Source organism: Schistocerca gregaria, chromosome 2 (genome assembly GCF_023897955.1).
Source record: "Schistocerca gregaria isolate iqSchGreg1 chromosome 2, iqSchGreg1.2, whole genome shotgun sequence".
NCBI classification, from domain to species: Eukaryota; Metazoa; Arthropoda; class Insecta; order Orthoptera; family Acrididae; genus Schistocerca; species Schistocerca gregaria.
The window spans coordinates 693,188,814-693,207,835 of NC_064921.1; the positions used below are offsets into that span (position 1 = coordinate 693,188,814).

General features: G+C 44.0%; 1 protein-coding gene across 1 annotated transcript; it reads left to right on the forward strand.

Moving 5' to 3' along the window:
* The first annotated feature begins 2,024 nt into the window (after nt 1-2,024).
* LOC126334780 (defensin-1-like) lies at nt 2,025-2,688 on the forward strand. The gene is made up of 2 exons (XM_049997382.1): nt 2,025-2,139; nt 2,439-2,688. Exons 1-2 carry the CDS (start codon nt 2,070-2,072, stop codon nt 2,600-2,602), a joined length of 234 nt encoding a protein of 77 aa, XP_049853339.1. The 5' UTR covers nt 2,025-2,069; the 3' UTR covers nt 2,603-2,688.
* Nucleotides 2,689-19,022: the final 16,334 nt, after the last annotated feature.

Sequence of the window (19,022 nt, forward strand, 5' to 3'; positions counted from 1 at the left end):
AAAACAAAGAGAATAAGACAAGGGGATGTGCGTGAAGAGACACCAAAGTCCAAAAAGTGAGGAAAACCCTAATGAAGTAGCATAAGAGACATTCAGCAAGTGTTTCTTGAAGTTCAGCCGAACAATCACAAGCTTTTCGTCTCTTACCATTTCATTGCTAAATTTAAGTTTAACGTGTTCCTCTTTCACATCACGTTTCTAGCACCAGCAAAACAATTATACTTCTAACAAAACATATGCTGACTCACGCAATGTTTCTCTTTGCACTGAGAAGTTAGTAAAGCCAAGTCTATAGTTTCCTGAAATGGAGAAGTAAACAAATAGTTCAAATGGCTCTGAGCACTATGGAACTTAACATCAGTGGTCATCAGTCCCCTAGAACGTAGAACCACTTAAACTTAACTAACCTAAGGGCATCATACTCATTCATGCCCGAGACAGGATTCGAACCTGCGACCATAGCGGTCGCGCTGTTCCAGACAGAAGCGCTTAGAACCACTCGGTCACAACGGCCGGCGGAGAAGTCCACTGCGAGATTATAAAAATCGCCTTACTTGCAGTAGAATTAATTGCGTATTGCAAGGTTACATTGGTGATTAATATTAATTCTTCCCATTGATGTGTCATTGAACCTTAATCTTTCCTTCAGTCTTTAATTTGTCTCTATCAAATAGTTGTGGACACCCAGTTTGCTAAGTCATTAAGACGTTTGAATGAGTGATCATATCTTTACCAACTACACACTATCTGAGAGCAGTTATGTGTAATAATAGTTTCTCTTAATCAGGCAATATCGTAGGATAAACGCTCGCATTTTGTGCAGTTTCTAGCCACCTAGAGATTTTTGCGAAAGAAACACATTCGACTGATTAATAAACTTAATAAGTGGTAGCGCATATACCCCACACCTTACTAGAAAGAAAGGAATGTTGACTTTACAAAAGTTCCGGTACCGGGTTCGCACCTCCAGAGTAACAGATTCATATGTAAATAACTTAGGAGATGATACATTAATTGTCATACCTTGATTACGGTGATGAGCCATGAGATTGAATTCTCGGAATGGAGTACTGCACAGGATAATTTCAGGGTATTTTGCCAATATCACTTTCGTCACGAATGAATTAATTTTTAATTATTGCGATTCTTTGGAGTTCACCGAAACATCATTAGACCTGAACACAGCACAGAACAATTTTCCTTTATTAACTTATTTGTTCAGTAACATAATACAATCACCCTAAAAGAGATTAACTACCAAGTTCGTCCCTGGTGACCACTTAAAGTGACTTCGCGCAATGGTCACATGTCACGGCTGTTTTTTGATAATTATGTCAAGAACTCAATGGATAACAAGAAAATTTTTTTCTTTGTCGTCGCTCAGACCCTGTATGTAATATAATGTGATTTTTGTACTTGCTGACAGATATTTGATAATGTATCTAGGCGTCTAAATAGGCCTACAACGTTCTTGTGGATGTCGAAATAGATTGGGATATCTATAAAGGAAAGTTTCCATGAATGAAAACACGGATACGTGTCATTTCAACTCAGATGCTGCGTGCTCTTCACCGTACCACGAATGACCGTACAGGAAAAGATTGAGGAAACAGCATCAGCAAACGGGAAGTTTCCAGAAGAGGCGTGCTCGTCATTAATCTGAGACAATAAGATGAGGAAATGGGTTGTACCAGGTTCGTTCCTCCTGTACCAAATATAAACGACGCGGCTGCTGCAGGTGTTACCGTTTGGTGACAATTGATCATTTCCTGTTTTTGTTCATATATGGCGCATGTCGCTGAAGCCTTAGCTTTGTTTGTCGATGACACGTGTGTTGTAACTTGCGTGCAGCGTCGTAGAAGGTCGTTCTTTCTGAGAAAGACAAATAGTGTGCACACTTACCTCAGTCGCAAAAGATGCCTCTACATGCATTTTGTTTGCACTGGGCCAGGCTGCTGCAGGATGCACGTGACCTCACGCAGGTGTCTATATATACCGCCGCGCTGGCGCGGAAGAGCATGCAACAGGTACGCAGCATAGGCAGATCCAAGTGGGAGAAGGATTTTAACATGAAGACTTCCACCGTCGTCTTGTTATTCGCTCTCCTTACTATTGCCAGCATTGCCTCTTGTTCTCCAGGTGAATCACGCATTACATTTCTCATGTTGTCATGATCCGTATCATCTTAAGCGTCCACCTCCGTGGCTGAGTGATGAGCACGTCTGACTTCAATACACTGGATCTGGGATCAGCTCCTTGTACTGTCAGGAATTTCCTTGGTGGCAGGGTTGGGACATGGTATAGTCAACCTCGTGATGCAAGAACACGCCATAAATTTTATAAACTCAACACCATTATTTTCACGGGTTTTTCATGGTTAAATTCGATTCCCAAATTGTCTGTAACCGACTGCTGACAGCTATGTTGCTCATTTCCAGCACCAGCGGAGGACCACCACGGCGACCGCCACGTGCGCTACACGTGTGACGCCTTGATCGATTTCGGCGCGGGAGACTCGATGTGCGCCGTCCGCTGCATCGCCATGAACAGAGGCTACAAGGGCGGACACTGCAAAGGGGGCGTCTGCCACTGCCGCAAGTAGGGGGACGACAGCAGCGGAAAGCCACCCCTTGTCGCTTACATGTACGCTCAGCAATAAACGGCCGAGCACTGTAGAGATACGCTCCACATTTGCGTCTTATTTTGTTGTCCACCCCCACACATTTGTACTGTACAAAGAACCCATACCAAGGTGACGGATGTTGCACCCACATAAGAGGTGCAGTTCCAAATTGGTCAAAAGTATGCTGTTTAACGTAAGAAGGTGAGAGACAAAGTGTGCCATTCAACGTACAAATGTGAGGAACAACTTCAGCACTACGTTCGAGGACAGAAATTTGGAAATTTGTGGTAATATTCTACAGGATCAAACTGCTGAGGTCATCGGTCCCTAAGCTTACACACTACTTAACCTAACTTACGCTAAGTACAATACACACACCGATGTCCGAGGGAGGACTCGAAACTTCAAAGAGGTGAGCCGCTCGAACCGTGACAGGGTGCCCCGACCGCGTGGCTGCCGTGCACGGCGATCAAGGATAGGGACGTTTGTAAGTGAACAGATGTGAAGACTGCACTCTTTATGGTGAGACAGCTTGTGCTATTATTATAAGAGCACAGCAGTCCAAATAAAGAGTCACACACACTGGTAGCTGCATAGCATTTGTGGAGAATAACTAATTCTTTCTGCTGTTTCAGCCGACTGCTATAAGTATCTCTTTCCATATCTGATATTCAAATTAATGGGGTTCAGTTATGTCTTAAGTACCAGAAATATATGTCACTGAACACTGTTAGGGTGAAAGAACATGCACAATCCCACCACTGAAAGAAGGTTAGGGGAAGAAATCGTGCCGTGCGGGATTAGCGGAGTGGCGGTCTGAGGCGCTGCAGTCATAGACTGTGCGGCTGATCCCGGTGGAGGTTCGAGTGTTGCCTCGGCATGGTGGTGGTGGCTGTGGTGGTTAGTGTTTAACGTCCCGTCGACAACGTGGTCATTAAAGACGGAATACAAGCTCAGGTTAGGGAAGGATTGGGAAGGAAATCGGCCGTGCCCTTTCAAAGGAACCATCCCGGCATTTGCCTGAAGCGATTTAGGGAAATCACGGAAAACCTAAATCAGGATGGCCGGAGACGGGACTGAACCGTGGTCCTCCCGAATGCGAGTCCAGTGTGCTAACCACTGCACCACCTCGCTCGGTCTCGGGGATGGGTTTGTGTGTTTGTCCTTAGGATAATTTAGGTTAAATAGTGTGTAAGCTTAGAGATTGATGACCTTAGCAGTTAAGTCCCATAAGATTTCACACACATTTGAACATTTTTTGAAAAAATCGTGTAGTCGCAAATTTTTGCAGTGCTAGAAGGGAGAGTCATGAACAATGTACCAAAAATTCTGAAGATTGGGTTGTGGCCGTTAGGGTAGGGTACGTTTAAGGCGCACTTTTTACATTTTTCTCGAATAACTCAAACCTGCAGTCCCAAGGAAAAAATGTTTCTCAGTACAAAATTCAATTATCGTAAACTTCATACGAAAAAAGTCCATTTCATTGTTTCTGTATGACTAATACAATGAGGCGCCAAAGAAACTGGTGTTTGCATGCGTATTCAAATACAGCGTTATATAAACAGGCAGAATACGGTGCTGTGCTCGGCAACGCCGATATAAGATATGACGTGCCTGGCACAGTTGTTAGATAAGTTACTGCTGCTACAATGACAGGTCATCAAGATTTAAGTGAATTTTAAGTGGTGCTATAGTCGGCACACAAACGATGGGACACAGTATCTCTGAGGTAGTCATGAAGTGGGGATTTTCCCGTGCTACCGTTTCACGAGTGCACCGTGAATATCAGGAATCCGGTAAAACATCAAATCTCCGACGTCTGTGCGTCCAGGAAAAGATCCTGCAAGAACTGGATCAATGACGACTGAAGAGAATCGTTCAACGTGACAGAAGTGGAAACCATCCGCAAATTGCTGCAGATTTCAATGCTGGGTCATCAACAAGTGTCAGCGTACGAACCATTCAACGAAACATCATGGGCTCTTGGAGCCATTGATAACTGCCCGACGCAAAGCTTTACTCCTCGCCTGGGCCCGTCAACACCGACAATGGACTGTTGATAACTGGAAACATGTTCCCTTGTCGGACGAGTCTCCCAAATTGTATCGAGCGGATGGATGTGTACGGTTAGGGAGACAACCTCATGAATCCATGGGCCCTTCATGTCAGCAGGGGACTGTTCAAGGTGGTGGAGGGTCTGTAATGGTGTGGGGCGTGTGCAGTTGGAGTGATATGGGGCCCCTCATACGTCTTGATACGACTATGATAGGTGACGCGTACGTAAGATTCCTGTCTGATCACCTGCGTCCATTCATGTCCTTTGTCCATTCCAAAGGACTTGCAGCAGGACAATTCGACACCCCATACGTCCAGAATTGCTACAGAGTCCCTTCAGGAACTCTCTTCTGAGCTTGAACACTTCACTGGGCACCGAACTCCCCAGACGTGAACGTTATTGAGCATTATGTTCAATATCTGACATGCCTTGTTCAGAAGAGACCTCCCCCCCCCCCCTCTCCCTCACCCTCCCCGTCGTACTCTTACGGATTTATGGACAGCCATGCAGAATTCACGGTATCAGTTCCCTCCAGCACAACTTTAGACATTAATTGAGTCCATGAGATGTCGTGTCGCGGCATTTCTACATGCTCGCGGCGACCCTACACGACGTTAGGCAGGTAGTTTCTATGTAGCCGGGGATGGAAAAATCGCAGATTACTACAAATATTGTTTTAACGATGTAAAATTAACGTTTGTCTTTAAGTGAAATTGGTTAAAGAAATACAATATGTTCCACACGAATACGCTACGCCTCATGTGCCTGCTAAGAGTCTCCAGTCGCACTGCGTGTGAGGTGGCAGCATTCCACTTCATCGGGAAATCGAGTGTAGCTGTGCATTCGTGGGTCGGTAGTTGTGAGAAGCTCGTATTATTGAACTGTTAGACATGAGGCAGTTTACAATAGAGCAGGCCATATGTGTTGTGGAGTGTTACATGTAGACAGGCTCCATCAAGGGATGTCAAGAAATGTTTCAAGCGAAGTATCTTGGTATGTAAGTTTCACGACCAGCAATATTCAAGATATTTACAGAAATGGAGAACTGTAGGTTCCGTTCAAAATATACAGAGGAAGAGGTGAACAACAGTGAGGACCACTGAAACTACTAAGAGAATTTGCATGGACATTATGAGAAGTTCCCACAAGTCAGTAAGGAGGTTATCAAAGCAAGATGGCGTATCTCGTACGTCGTGTTATCATCTAGTAAAATATGTGAAAGTGGAAGGCTATCGCGTTAGTGCAGTGCCAAAGCTGTAATCTGAGGATCAAGGGAAAAAGAGTTCATCATTGTAACTGGCTCTTAACATCAGCTAATAACGATTACTTGGTGCCCTTACTTTACTTCCAGTCAGATGAGGCCTGGTTTCATTAGTTAGGTTATGTAAACTCCCAGAATTGCAGATGCTGGTCGTAGGACAACCCTCATATTCTGCATGAAGAATCCCTCCTCTCAGAGAAGACAGGTGTTAGAGGTGTGTTGTCCAGCATGCACACCATTGCCCTCGTATTTTTCAACTACACCTTAAACAGCGCCATATATCTAGACAACTTTAACTCTTACCACACGCTTTTAAAGATGAAGGGAAACTGTATTCAGCGTTCGAACAAGATTGAACAACCACTCACGCATTGAGCCAAGTTCCACGAAGCAGGGAGGTAGTGGGGGGACAATAGCTTATTGGTTGGGGGCTGCCCAGCTTGAGGCGGGCGGTAGCTGTCCAATGAGATGCAATGATAGCTCCCACCGTCGGAAGTGGCCCCTGGCGCTCAAGCTTCACGCCAATCAGACAGAGCTTATACGGGTGACTGCCTCTTCCCGTGTTGTTCCGATGTCTTTAGATATCGCTGAAGTGTCCTCTTCAGGATGCTACATGTCAGGGCGATAAGAATGAAGACACGTGAGTTGCCCATACATCACGGCCTCCCTCTCGACCTAAATGATAGTGTCCATAGGAGAGGCAACCCAATACGTCTGGTATCACTTGGGTTGCAGCAGCTACAGGGAGGGGACGTAGTACGCCTTCCAACAGCGTTTGGGGCCCCACTCCAAATTTTCTTTCAGGGTTTTCTTCCTTAGCCTTCATCGCTCCCGAGACTAGCCACAAGGGAGTGACAAGTAAGATAATTAGATGAGGAAAGGAGTGGTAACTGAGAAAAGGTAGGGTAAGGAATATTTAGGATATAAGATAGGTCGTTGTGAGGCTTACTTTGTCGTCTGTCTCCTCTGCCAGTAGCTACGCTACCGCCGGCATAGCTCTCAGCTTCCACGGAGCGCGCAAAATCTCCCGCCGGCCCGGACCGTTCTGCGATAAGGCGGTGCCTCTTGCGAGAGCACACGGAGATGTAAGACAGCGTTAGCAGCACCTTACAGATTTTAAAGCGGCTTCAGTGTAGGTCTTGTTTTAGCCAGCTAGTCGAGTCGTGCAATATCCAGATTTGTGTGGCATTCAGATGCGACAGGGGCCTGATGTTGCACTGCATGGGAACATGAGAGCGGGCATACTCGCCGTCAGGTTTCCGTTTGAGCACGTCAGACAAAAACAAGGGGGAGATCGCACTACTGTACACGAAGCATGTAGCAGTCCCTTCAGACGTGCGCCTGCCGTGAACTCCCACCAACATTTGGTGTCATCTCACACCATGGTTGGACACTAGCAACAGCCGGTCAAGAGAATTACTGCCCAGTGCGTACACTGATGTTAACACCGCAACACAAACAGCTGCGCTTTCGATGGTACCGTGATCTGGAAAGATGGACTGCTGATGAATGGTGTGCCATCATGTTTAATGATGACTCGTGATTCTGTACTGTCCCAGACGACCAGTCAGTATGGTGTCACCCTGGAGGAGAGGACCATTTCTTCCAGTGCTCTAGGGAGACACAACGGTATTACTCCTGGTGTTGTGGTTTCCCTAAATCACTCCAGGCAATTGCCAAGATGGTTTCTTGAAAAGGACACGGCCAGTTTCAATCCCCATCTTGTCGTAATCCCTCCAAAATTTGTGCGCCGTCTCTGAAGACAGCGCTGTCGACGGAATGTTAACCTTCAACGTTCCTTCGCTCATTCTTTTACCCATTTTATAGCCGAACGACTGTGCCGTATACACATTATAGGACCGGCAATCAAGTGTAACGCAGTTCAGGTCTTTAGAATACTATTGTAGTAGAATGAGATTATCACGCTGCAGCAGAGTGTGCGCTGATATGAAACTTAATGGCAGATTAAAACTGTGTGCCCGACCGAGACTCGAACTCGGGACCTTTGCCTTTCGCCGGCAAGTGCTCTACCAACCAAGCTACCCAAGCACGACTCACGCCCCGTCCTCACAGCTTTACTTCTGCCAGTATCTCGTCTCCTACCTTCCAAACTTTACAGAGGCTCTCCTGCGAACCTTGCAGAACTAAAGCTGTGAGTACCAGGCGTGAGTCGTGCTTGGGTAGCTTGGTTGGTAGAGCACTTGCCCGGGAAAGGCAAAGGTCCCGAGTTCGAACCTCAGTCGGGCACACATTTTTAATCTGCCAGGAAGTTTCACTACTGTTGTGGTACATTGTGGACGATTAATAATTCTTTTGCCTTACGGGTCCTTGAACACCACTCGCTCCTTCAATCTTCAATCGGATCTTAATTAAATATTTGGTAGCACCTAGTTCTGAAAGTCTTTGAGGTGTTTGAATTACTAATTAGTAATGTTACCAATCAGACAACACATGAGAATAGTAGATGGTAATAATCTTTACTTTACTGATTCAATATCGTAGGTAAACTGTTCACATTCCTTACAGTTTCTGCCCACCTAGGAAGAGAAAAACATTTTTGTGAAAGACATTCATTCGGTTGATTAACACACCAGATTATCGGCAGCGTGTATGTCCCAATTATGTTACCAAAGAGAGAGGACAGCAGCTTTCTGCACACAATTGTAGGCACTGGAAATCTTTCTCACCACTAACGTAAAAGAGTTACATGGAGTAATAAGCAGCAAGGTTACCTTCTCTTCCTGGAGAAATACATACAGTAATTTTACAAAGTTTTGTCAGTATTTATTTCGCCACGAATGAATTAGACATTTGCGACTCACTGGAATTCTTCAAAACATCAACAAGCCTCAACACGATAGAGATCACCTACCCTTCGTTGCCATTTTAATTCAGTAACTCACAGTGCGGTACATCATGGAAGAGACCAGCTGACAAGTTCAGCCCTGGTGAACAGAACGATCGCCTTTGGGCAGTGGTTACATATGGCACCTGGCTATTGGTGATTATTTTAGGAACTCGGTGGGTAACGAACTAGGTGAACTTTTTGTTTGTCGTCTCTCAAATCTACTATGCAAATGACATTTGATTTTTGCACTTGACGGTAGTACTTTTGACTGTTGATAATGTTACCAGTCGTCCAAACACGCCTAGAACATGCTTATGAATGTTGAAATAGACTGGTATGTTTACAGGGTGTTTGGAAATTCCGGTTAAAAACATCTAGGACTTGTGGAGGGGAGTGAGTACATAATAAGTTGAATATGACCTCACGTCCGGACACGTAAGCGTTTCCGTTCTACGACCGTTTCAATTCAGATGTTTAACCCATGCACTTCTGCATGAGGAATCGAATTATACGTGATGCAGAACAATTATTAGGTAACAATTCGATAGGAAACATAACGAAACATCCATTTATAACTTAAGCACAACACTTAAACATTACGTGATTACGTCATTTGGTGGCCGCGGTGGTCTCGCGGTTCTAGGCGCGCAGTCCGGAACCGTGCGACTGCTACGGTCGCAGGTTGGAATCCTGCCTCGGGCACGGATGTGTGTGATGTCCTTAGGTTAGTTAGGTTTAAGTAGTTCTAAGTTCTAGGGGACTGATGACCACAGCAGTTGAGTCCCATAGTGCTCAGAGCCATTTGAACCATTTGATTACGTCATTTAAACAAAAAGGGAAAAGAAAATAATTAAAAAAACGTACTGCACGTACAGAGCTCGATGTGGCGACTGCCAACGTTGCAGCAAGTATTGTACCAAAGAAACATGTTCTGGTACACGCAATCCATCCTACCTGGTGTCTCTACGGTTTCTAGTGCAGCGGCCAGAGCTCGTGCCAGCAGATTTCCCTCTGTCTCTACAGGAGTGTCATAGCAAGGCGGACGGCATGTGACCATCTGACGTAGCACACGTCATTCTGTTTACGCTATTGCATACCAGGACAATCAGCTCTGAGACTTTTCTCTTTTCCTCAGCAGACTCGAACGCTTTACACATCTGAACTGAAACCGTCGTAGAACGGAAACGGTACGTCTCAGGACATAGGTTCCTACTCAGAATGTTGCATACTCTCTTCCTTCTACAAGTCCCTGAAGTTTATAATGGGAATTTCCGAGCACCCAATATAAACGAACTTTTCAACCAATGGAAACATAGATGACAGTCATTTGGATTCAGATGCCACTGTCTTGTCACCGTACCGCGAATAACTGTAGCGAATAAAGTTGAAGAAAAAGTATCAGCAAACTGAGAGCTTTCAGAAGACGACCTCCGTACTAATGCACAATAAGATGAGGAAGCAGGTTATACGTGGATCCATCCTCCTGAATCAGATACTTGTAACGCGGGTGCTACACGTGTTACCTTTTTGTAACAACTGCTCTGTTTCCTTCGTCTATTTATATACGGCGGATGTCGCTGAACTTCGGCTTTGTTTGGGAAATGGAGGCAGGACGCGTGACTTGGAGGTCGCGTGAGCTTTCTTGTAAGGACCTTCGTTCTGAGAAAGACCAACAGCGTGCACTTCACAACGAGATGACGCTGTTACAGAGAAGGCTGCTAAATGCAGTTAGTTTGCACTGATTCAGAGTACTGGGGGAAGCACCTGGCCCCACTCTGGTCTGCCGGGATGGTTCCTCTGAAAGGGCACGGCCGATTTCCTTCCCAATCCTTCCCTAACCCGAGCTTGCGCTCCGTCTCTAATGACCTCGTTGTCGCCGGAACGTTAAACACTAACCACCACCACCACCACCCACTCTGGTCTCTAGCATCTCTATAAATAGAGTAGCATCGGCGCGCTAGAGCATACATCAGAGACAGACATCTCACGATTGTCACCATGAAGACTTTCACTGTCGCCTTCTTATTCGCTCTCCTTACCGTTGCCAGCATTGCGTCTTGTTCCCCAGGTGAGCCATTGTTTCATGTTTCTCATACTGCCGTGATCCATAATTATCATCTGAAACGTCCATCTTCGTAGTTGAGTGTTCAGCATGTCTGATTGCCATGTAGAGGATGAGGGGTTAACTCCCTGCACTGTCAGCGCTCTTTACTTGGTGGAGCCTTTGGAACGGGGTACAATCTTCCTCGTAATGCCAACTAAGGAGTTAGTTTAGTGAGAAGCAACGGCCGCAACGTCTGGGAAGTAAACAAACGGATAGGAGAGCATTGTGCTATTCCCACACCCTCTGACCGGCATCCGAAACACCCCACTGATTGAGTACGACGTGGCAGTCTGTTCGGCGCTGAGCAGTTCGTTAGAGTGGTGGGCAAGAGTAGCTGCCATGCCATGTGAAACTATACATGGCATTATGACACTGTTTCTTTGGTAATGAATCCATTTTATCATCTCCTCTGTATGTTTACTCTGCAAGATAATAAACGATGCAGGACAGAGGGTATTTCATATTATGATATGTCAAACGAGTTCCAGTTACTGAGCCTTTTGGCTAGGGAACTAGAATCGTATTTGAAAGGCTTTAGATTCGAATCACACAATCATAACGCGCGTGTTCTGTTGTTTCCATAAATCAATTTAGGTGGTTGCTGTGCCAGTTGGTTCAAGGAATTAATGGTCGAATCCTTTTCGTATCCTTGTGCAGTGAACAAGAACTTCATCCCAATGATCTCTAGATCGGCGGGACAAAATATACAAGAATGCTTCATTTTCGTAATCGCCGTGATTTACTTACATCCTCTTTACTGTAGGCTTCAAGATTTCTTACCACTCCTCCTGCACGATCACCCAGTGAAGGTCTAACGTAATTACACGGTAGTCAAGAATACATCAAACAACAGTGTTGTGCAATAATCTACTGAACGCCTCCAAATACACCAATATCTTCTATTCGTTCTCCCATCATCTGACTTTACGTATTTGCTTACTTTCAAATCGCTTCGTAGCGTGAATCACCGATATTTAATAAGTGCGATTCACCGACTTACCATAATTTGGTTTGCTGCTGCCCGTCACGAATTCCTCTTCTGCGCTAACCTCGACATCTCAGAGTAGCACTTGCACCTTACATCCTCAGTTATGTGTTGGATATACGAGGTCTGTTCAAAAAATTCCGGAACTTTGTCCACAAAATATTTCTACACTTATCTTTTAGTTATCCTTTGAAATACTCTCCTCTACGATTGATATACCTCTCCCAACGCCGTTTCCAGTTTCGAAAGCAGTCTTGGTACGACCTCTTGCTCTGCGAGCTTTCTTTTATCTCGTCTATCGTTGCAAGTCTCCGTCCTTTTAACGGGGTTTTCAGGTTTGTCAATGAAAAAAAAAGGGCAGGTTTGGAGAATACGAAGGATGAGGCAGCACAGCGATTTGGTTTTTTGTGCAATAGTCACCCACGAACAGGGTTGAAGGTTTTATGGATGTATTATTGTGGTGCAAGAGCTATGAATTGTCTCGCCACATTTCAGCCCAATCCCTTCTCACATTTTATCGCAGGCATCGCAACACGTTCCGATAGTACCATCGATTAACAGTTTGTCCCTATGATGAACTAACCCTTAAAAGTCAACCTGACGAGCTTCTTTTCGTTTACCAACCCATTGTGAAGATTGAACCTTGGTCTCAACATCATAAGCGTCGACTCACGTCTCACCAGTTATGATTCCCTTAAGGAACATCTCGTTCTCATTTGCGCTACCCGAAAAGTCTTCACCGATTGTGACGCGAAGGTCTTTCTGGTCTTGACCAATGAGCCGTGGGACGAACGTATCGGCAACGCTATGCATTCCAAGATGCTGTGTCAGGATTTCATGATATGATCCAACTGAAATGGAAAGCAAAATGTAAAATTTTGCAGAGGATTCTAGCGAGACAGAAATGCTCCATTTACAAGTAAACGTTTATTGATCCCAGCAGGAATGTGTATATTTCAAGTACTTTAAATCAAGGATGTTCCCTTGTTAGTAAATTTTGTTAGTGCAACTGTAATTGTAAGAACAAAACAGTTTTTTTTTCTCAGGATTGTCATGATTAAATTCGACCCGCTAAACTTCTGTGACTGTTGAAAGCGACCTTCCCTCATTTTCAGGCCGGCCGCTGTGGCCGAACGGTTATAGGCACTTCAGTCTGGAACCGCGCTGCTGCTGCGGTCGCAGGTTCGAATTCTGCCTTGGGTATGGTTGTGTGCCGGCCGGTGTGGCCGAGCGGTTCTAGGCGCTTCAGTCTGGAACCGCTTTACTGCTACGGTCGCAGGTTCGAATCCTGCCTCGGGCATGTATGTGTGTGATGTCTTTAGGCTAGTTACGTTTAAGTAGGTCTAAGTTCTTGGGGACTGATGACCTCAGATGTTAACTCCCATAATGCTCAGAGCCATTTGAACCTTTTCTTCTATGGATGTGTGTGATGTCCTTAGGTTAGTTAGGTTTAAGTAGTTCTAAGTTATAGGGAACTGATGACCTCAGAAGTTAAGTCCCATAGCACTTAGAGCCATTTGAACCATTTGAACCTAATTTTCAGCGCCAGCGGAAGAGGAGGTCCACGGCAGCCGCCACGTGCGCTTCACGTGTGGAAATACGGCGTGCGCCGTCCACTGTATCGCGATGATCAGGGGCTACAAGGGCGGCCACTGCAGAGACAACGTCTGCCGCTGCCACAAGTAGTTGGCCACAGGTTGGGAACCACCACAATTCGCCAACAAGTGCTTCATCAATTAAATGAACAACACTGTAGTGGAGGTGTGCTGTAAATTTTTTTTGCTTTTGTTATTCACCCAACACACTTGCCCTGAATAAAGAAACCATATCAAGACACCGACGTTGCTTTCATATGAAAAGCACGGTTCCAAATCGGCGAAAAACTACGCTCTAGAATGTACAGAGGTCAGAAAGAGCCATGTCATTGGCTTCGAGTGCAGAGACGGTGGTAAGTAAACAGATGTGAAGCCAGCAGGCTGTACGACGAGATCGCGCTTTTCTTATTTTTTAAATTAAAAAGAAAGAGTGAAGGACTTTATTCCAGTACAATACTTCCGTGGCTGCATCGTATCTAATAATGACAATAATAATTCCATGTGGTTCCAAGGCTGATGCAACTCTTTCTATTGGACAACACTTCGGCAAATTTGCATGTCCCTGCCCTACCCCAATAATCGTACGGGGGCATGGCAACCTAAAGTTTAGCGTGAATCAGAACCATATGTAGTTCTTGGAGAAGATTTGCATCATGTCTAAGCTAAATGCAGACTAAAATGTTCTGTAGTACAAGCGGGATTCGATTCCGCAACGTTTCTGCTCCCAGGCACAATCTTTTCCGTACAACCAAGCCAAATATCGTTTCTCATAAAACTACAGCTTTTCGGCTGCGCTTGAGGGCAGCCTTAATAAAGGTGAGTCATTCTGTTGAAGACTTTTTGCATTAGCAGCCAAACGTTGGCAGTTTTATCACACTATGACGCAATCACACCCCTCGAAAAATTTAATCGGAAGTTTATTTATTTATTTATTAAGATTAATTTTGTCAATCTTCGATCGGGCTCTTGCTACGATTTCGCAGCCCATATGAATTTTTTAAAGTTACACTAATGTTGAAATATAATGAGGCAGAAATGAAGGATATATAGTCACTGAAAAGTGAAGCACCTAGAATGAATGACGCTATTCCGTGCTCATACATGCACCATCTGCAGGTATGTAAGTGACTCAAATTGCTATTACCTGCGACAGACAGACATTCCACCAGAGTGGTTTATCGCTGGCACTACGTGTCTACATTATAAGTTCTGACCTAGTGACTGCGCTGTGGTAAACAGGTAGTGAGCACTGTCAACGACACTGGAGAATGAGGTCTGCTTCCGAGAAGCAATGATACCAGCACTTGTCACGGTTTGAAAGGGACGTCATTTTTGGTCTGCATGTACCCAGCCGATCGAATCGTGATACATTCAGGCATGTGGGAAGCACTGACTGCTGACGAATTGAGTTGTACAATTTTCAGCTGTGAATACCGGATTTGCACGGCCTCGGATGATCATCGATAAGGAGTACGACGACGCCAAAGACAGTGGACATTCCCCGTCAGTGTTTCGGAGAGGCGCACCAGTGTGCCCTAAGTGTAATGATGTAGGGAGCCATCGCGTATGAATTCGGTTCACCTCTGGTACTTGTTCGGCAATCTCTAACGGCACAGCAGTACGTCATTGATACCCTGCGCCTACACCTACATCTACATCTACATGGATACTCTGCAAATCACATTTAAGAGCCTTGCAAAGGTTTCATAGAACCACCTTCACAATTCTCTATTATTCCAACTTCGTATAGCGCGCGGAAAGAACGAACACCTATGTCTTTCTGTACGATCTCTGATTTCCCTTATTTTATCATGGTGATCGTTTCTTCCTATGTAGGTCGGCGGCGACAAAATATTTTCGCATTCGGAGAAGAAAGTTGGTGATTGGAATTTCGTGAGAAGATTCCGCCGCAACGAAAAGTGGATGCAAGCAAGCGGTTCGGTTACAGGGGGTTCCCAAATGAAAGGACTTAGATTTTGGCTGTATTTAGTTACACATCTCACTGCATAAAAGGACTTAGTAAAAATGTTATTTATAGCCACAGCAAAATTTTGATTTTCATAATCTTCAGTTTCGTACGTTTCACGTTGTAAACTGGATAAAAAATTGATTGGTTTACGACGACAAACTGTAAAACAGTAGAGCAGCCAAACAAGTAATACTTGACTGCGTGAAAATTTCAATTAGAGATGCAGTACAAAATGGCATCAGGTCATAATGTACAATATGAGACGTTATGTATGAAGCACAAGATGCTGACGGTAAAGTAGGACAGAGTGATACTTTAGTAGACAGTTCCAGCGCAGCTTCAAGAAGCATCAGAAACAGAGAACATGTCGTTAGCAGTAAATATGGATAGTGTAAGTGGCTTAGAGATCTGCTGAGTCAATTTACACCGCTGTGAGGTACTGAGCAGGATATGATTACGGTGAAAATTAAGAGCGAAACGAATCTAACAGTGGAGGTGGTATTTCTGGATAACGGTGCCGCTTTAGTGTGTTTCTATAACAGTATAGTGGCTCGAATAAACATGAATAGCATACAGATGAACACAAACACGAACAGTATGAGTACAGATATTGCCCAACTGAACACGAATATGAAACAAATGGAAACAAGCATAGAAACCTACATGGAACTGGTCGACATGAGGATGAAACAGCTGGAAACCAGTTCTGAAACTGAGATCAAAAGCTGAAAAACGAAATCAAGAGTGAGAAGAAGACTGTGTGTATTAAATTAGAAGGTACAGTATGCGAACTGGATACAAACCTATTGTAAAAAACTGATGCGAATTTAGCTAGTTTGACAAAACAAAGTCAACGAGTCACAGAGATAAGTTAATGAGTAGGTAACGTAACAACTGAAATAATCAAATTCAGACTAAGCTTACCAAAATTGAGGGAAAGTTCGACTCTGAAATTAAGAGGATAGAGGAAAAGGTGGAACTTTTATTTGAATATAAATTGCCGGTGATAGTACCCGCGGTTAAGACAGAAATTTCAGAACAGACAATAGCCAAATTTGAACAACAACGGCATGAGTGTGCAACAAAGCGTAGGATCTTGGACACAGAAGCAAACAACGGCGACGACGCGTAAAGAGGTGGATTTATTACTATCACAAGTACAAAGTCAGACACATGATAGTCGTATACCGATACTGTAAAAAACCCGGAAATCTTGAGTAAAGAGGACAAATATGATCCCAAGAATAAAAAAGGGAGGTAAGCATATCCGACTTCATAAAAAGCTGACACTTAGAAAGTCACGTCATGAAACATATTTAAATAAACACAGGCTATGCAGTAACTGTTAGTAGTTTTAAACTGAGAATTAATTGTCGTTTTGTAAAGGAAACTGACTGATACTCTCTCAGGTTTGCAAGTTTTCAGTCAATAGTATAAAGTAAATGCAGTATCACGGGGATTCACTTTGGGTTCTCATTGTTGCAATAGTGGGTACTAAGGGGGCCCATACGATAGTTTGTAAGGGTGGGTGGGCTAGACCTGGAGTTACGGGGAATTTTTATTATGTTTTAAGACGAATGGCGACTTACAAATAGCAATAAAAAGTTCCAGTTTGATTCCATTAAAAACCTACAAAATGCTGACTTTTAAATCATTTTCTTCAAAGAGAAACACCTGAATACAGTATGTATTTTTTTCGCTCCTTTAGAATTAAGGGGGGGGGGGGAGCTGACTTTGAGACGTGAAGACATCTTTCATCTGCCATCTCATCTCGATCGACAGCAGAAACTCACCACCTACATATTTAAAGCGAAGAAGATCTTATGTTTATTCATAGCAATGGAAGTCTAGAGGGTCTAAAATTCTGCGTGGTGTCTGTTTGTTCTAAGTCGTGTCTCCCTAACACTTCTGCGCAACGACGCTCTGAGCGTGTTTTTTAGGGAATTAACTAGTTTGAACCTGGGACCTGTTGCTGGCAAGGAGACGCCAGACCACACATGACATGTACAGTTCAGAAGAGTTCAGTGAGACTAGCGATGATATAATCAAATACTTGATGATTTCAGCCTCAGCTCCATTGCACTCCCTGTAAAAGAATCCCTTAATACTAACTAAATTTAGTGGAAGGGGTTCAAGGCTTTCCTGTTTTTAGTTAGTTGGTAAAATAACGTCGAAAAAACAGTTAAGTTTACCATGGAAATTTTATTCTACCCACAAAACATTGTTTATAAATTGCACTATTGATAAAAGGAAATATTTTAATACAGGATGATAAAAACCAACTGCGTTCAACAAAAATGTGAACGAATATTCCCTGAACGAGTTTCCAAGTTCTATAATGGATCGAAGGATGACCTATGCCATATCACATCTATAATCTAGGTTTAAATTAAGTTTCATAAAAGAGAAAACTATCAAAATGGTCTACAGTGACCTTCAATTATCTTTAATTACTTATTTAACTTGTCGTAAATTATAGTGGCTGATGTGGCTTCTCAATAATTATATAACAGAAAAATCATCGCGTTTCAGATTTTAACTTACGTAGCAAATGTGAATACCATGAGCTTTAATTGACGATCGACACTAGTATTACGCAAAAAGGGGTGTAAAAGATGAGACTTCTGCAGTTCTGAGTGAAGCTTTATGCTATGTTATGCGGCATCGCATGCGTTCATTACCATTTGTTAGGCAGCGTCAGGGGACGGAGGGCGGCGCAGCTCCACACCTCGCCGTCTCGGAAGCAAGTCTCTAGTAACTTTTCCTTACTATTATTTACCGAAGTTCGTTTAAAAAAAAGCTATCTGGCTGTGTTTTCAACTGACCAATCAGGGTCTCAATGTTAACCTTAAGCTCCGCCTACAAAAATTCTGTCTATCCAATGAGAAACGTTATACTTTTCGTGGTGGGGCAATGTTTTTAACGTTTGCAACGTAACAGAGACGCGAAAAAATCTCACGCTAAAACCTGCAGCTGGTGTGACCCTTTTAGTGTTATCGTAAGATCTATACTGTAATCTGGACGGCTCTATCTTTTAACATGGGCTGGGGATGGTTCTGGCGGTCGGCTGACGACGTGGGTGTCCGTCCCTTATTGTAGGGCCTCCTAGCCTACACGATTATGCTCTCGGCTTCTGTTCTCGTTTCTCCTCTCGGAACTGCGTCTGTTTCACGGTGGGAAGGTATGACATGCATTTAGGTGTTCTTGTGATAGAAGGTGTTGGATTTGCCTGACACCTTACAAGGGGTGAGTAGGAACAGTCAAATATATGAAGCATATCTGAACAATAGATTTGTTACGCATCAAGATAGTAAGGGAATGGGAGAGAGAAAATTTTTCTAAGCCGCTGCAGCCTGGCCTTGCTCAAACAGATGGAAGTATCAATGCGAGCCAGCTGTATATGCACACCGTTAGTCGATCACCAAGAGCGCAACATCAACACTTTTGTGCGTGATTGTGAGTGAGCTCAGCGGAAAAGTGGAAGACAAATGCAGATCAGCGTGCCCATGTTACTCTCATAACATTATCTAAGGATCACTATGACGATGCAACAACACCTTATAAAGTATGTGATGAAGCAG

Coding starts and splice junctions, on each gene's coding strand:
- LOC126334780 (XM_049997382.1), top strand. CDS start 2,070: ATGAAGACTTCCACCGTCGTCTTGTTATTCGCTCTCCTTACTATTGCC. Junction 2,140..2,438: donor CATTGCCTCTTGTTCTCCAG/GTGAATCACGCA, acceptor GCTCATTTCCAG/CACCAGCGGAGGACCACCAC.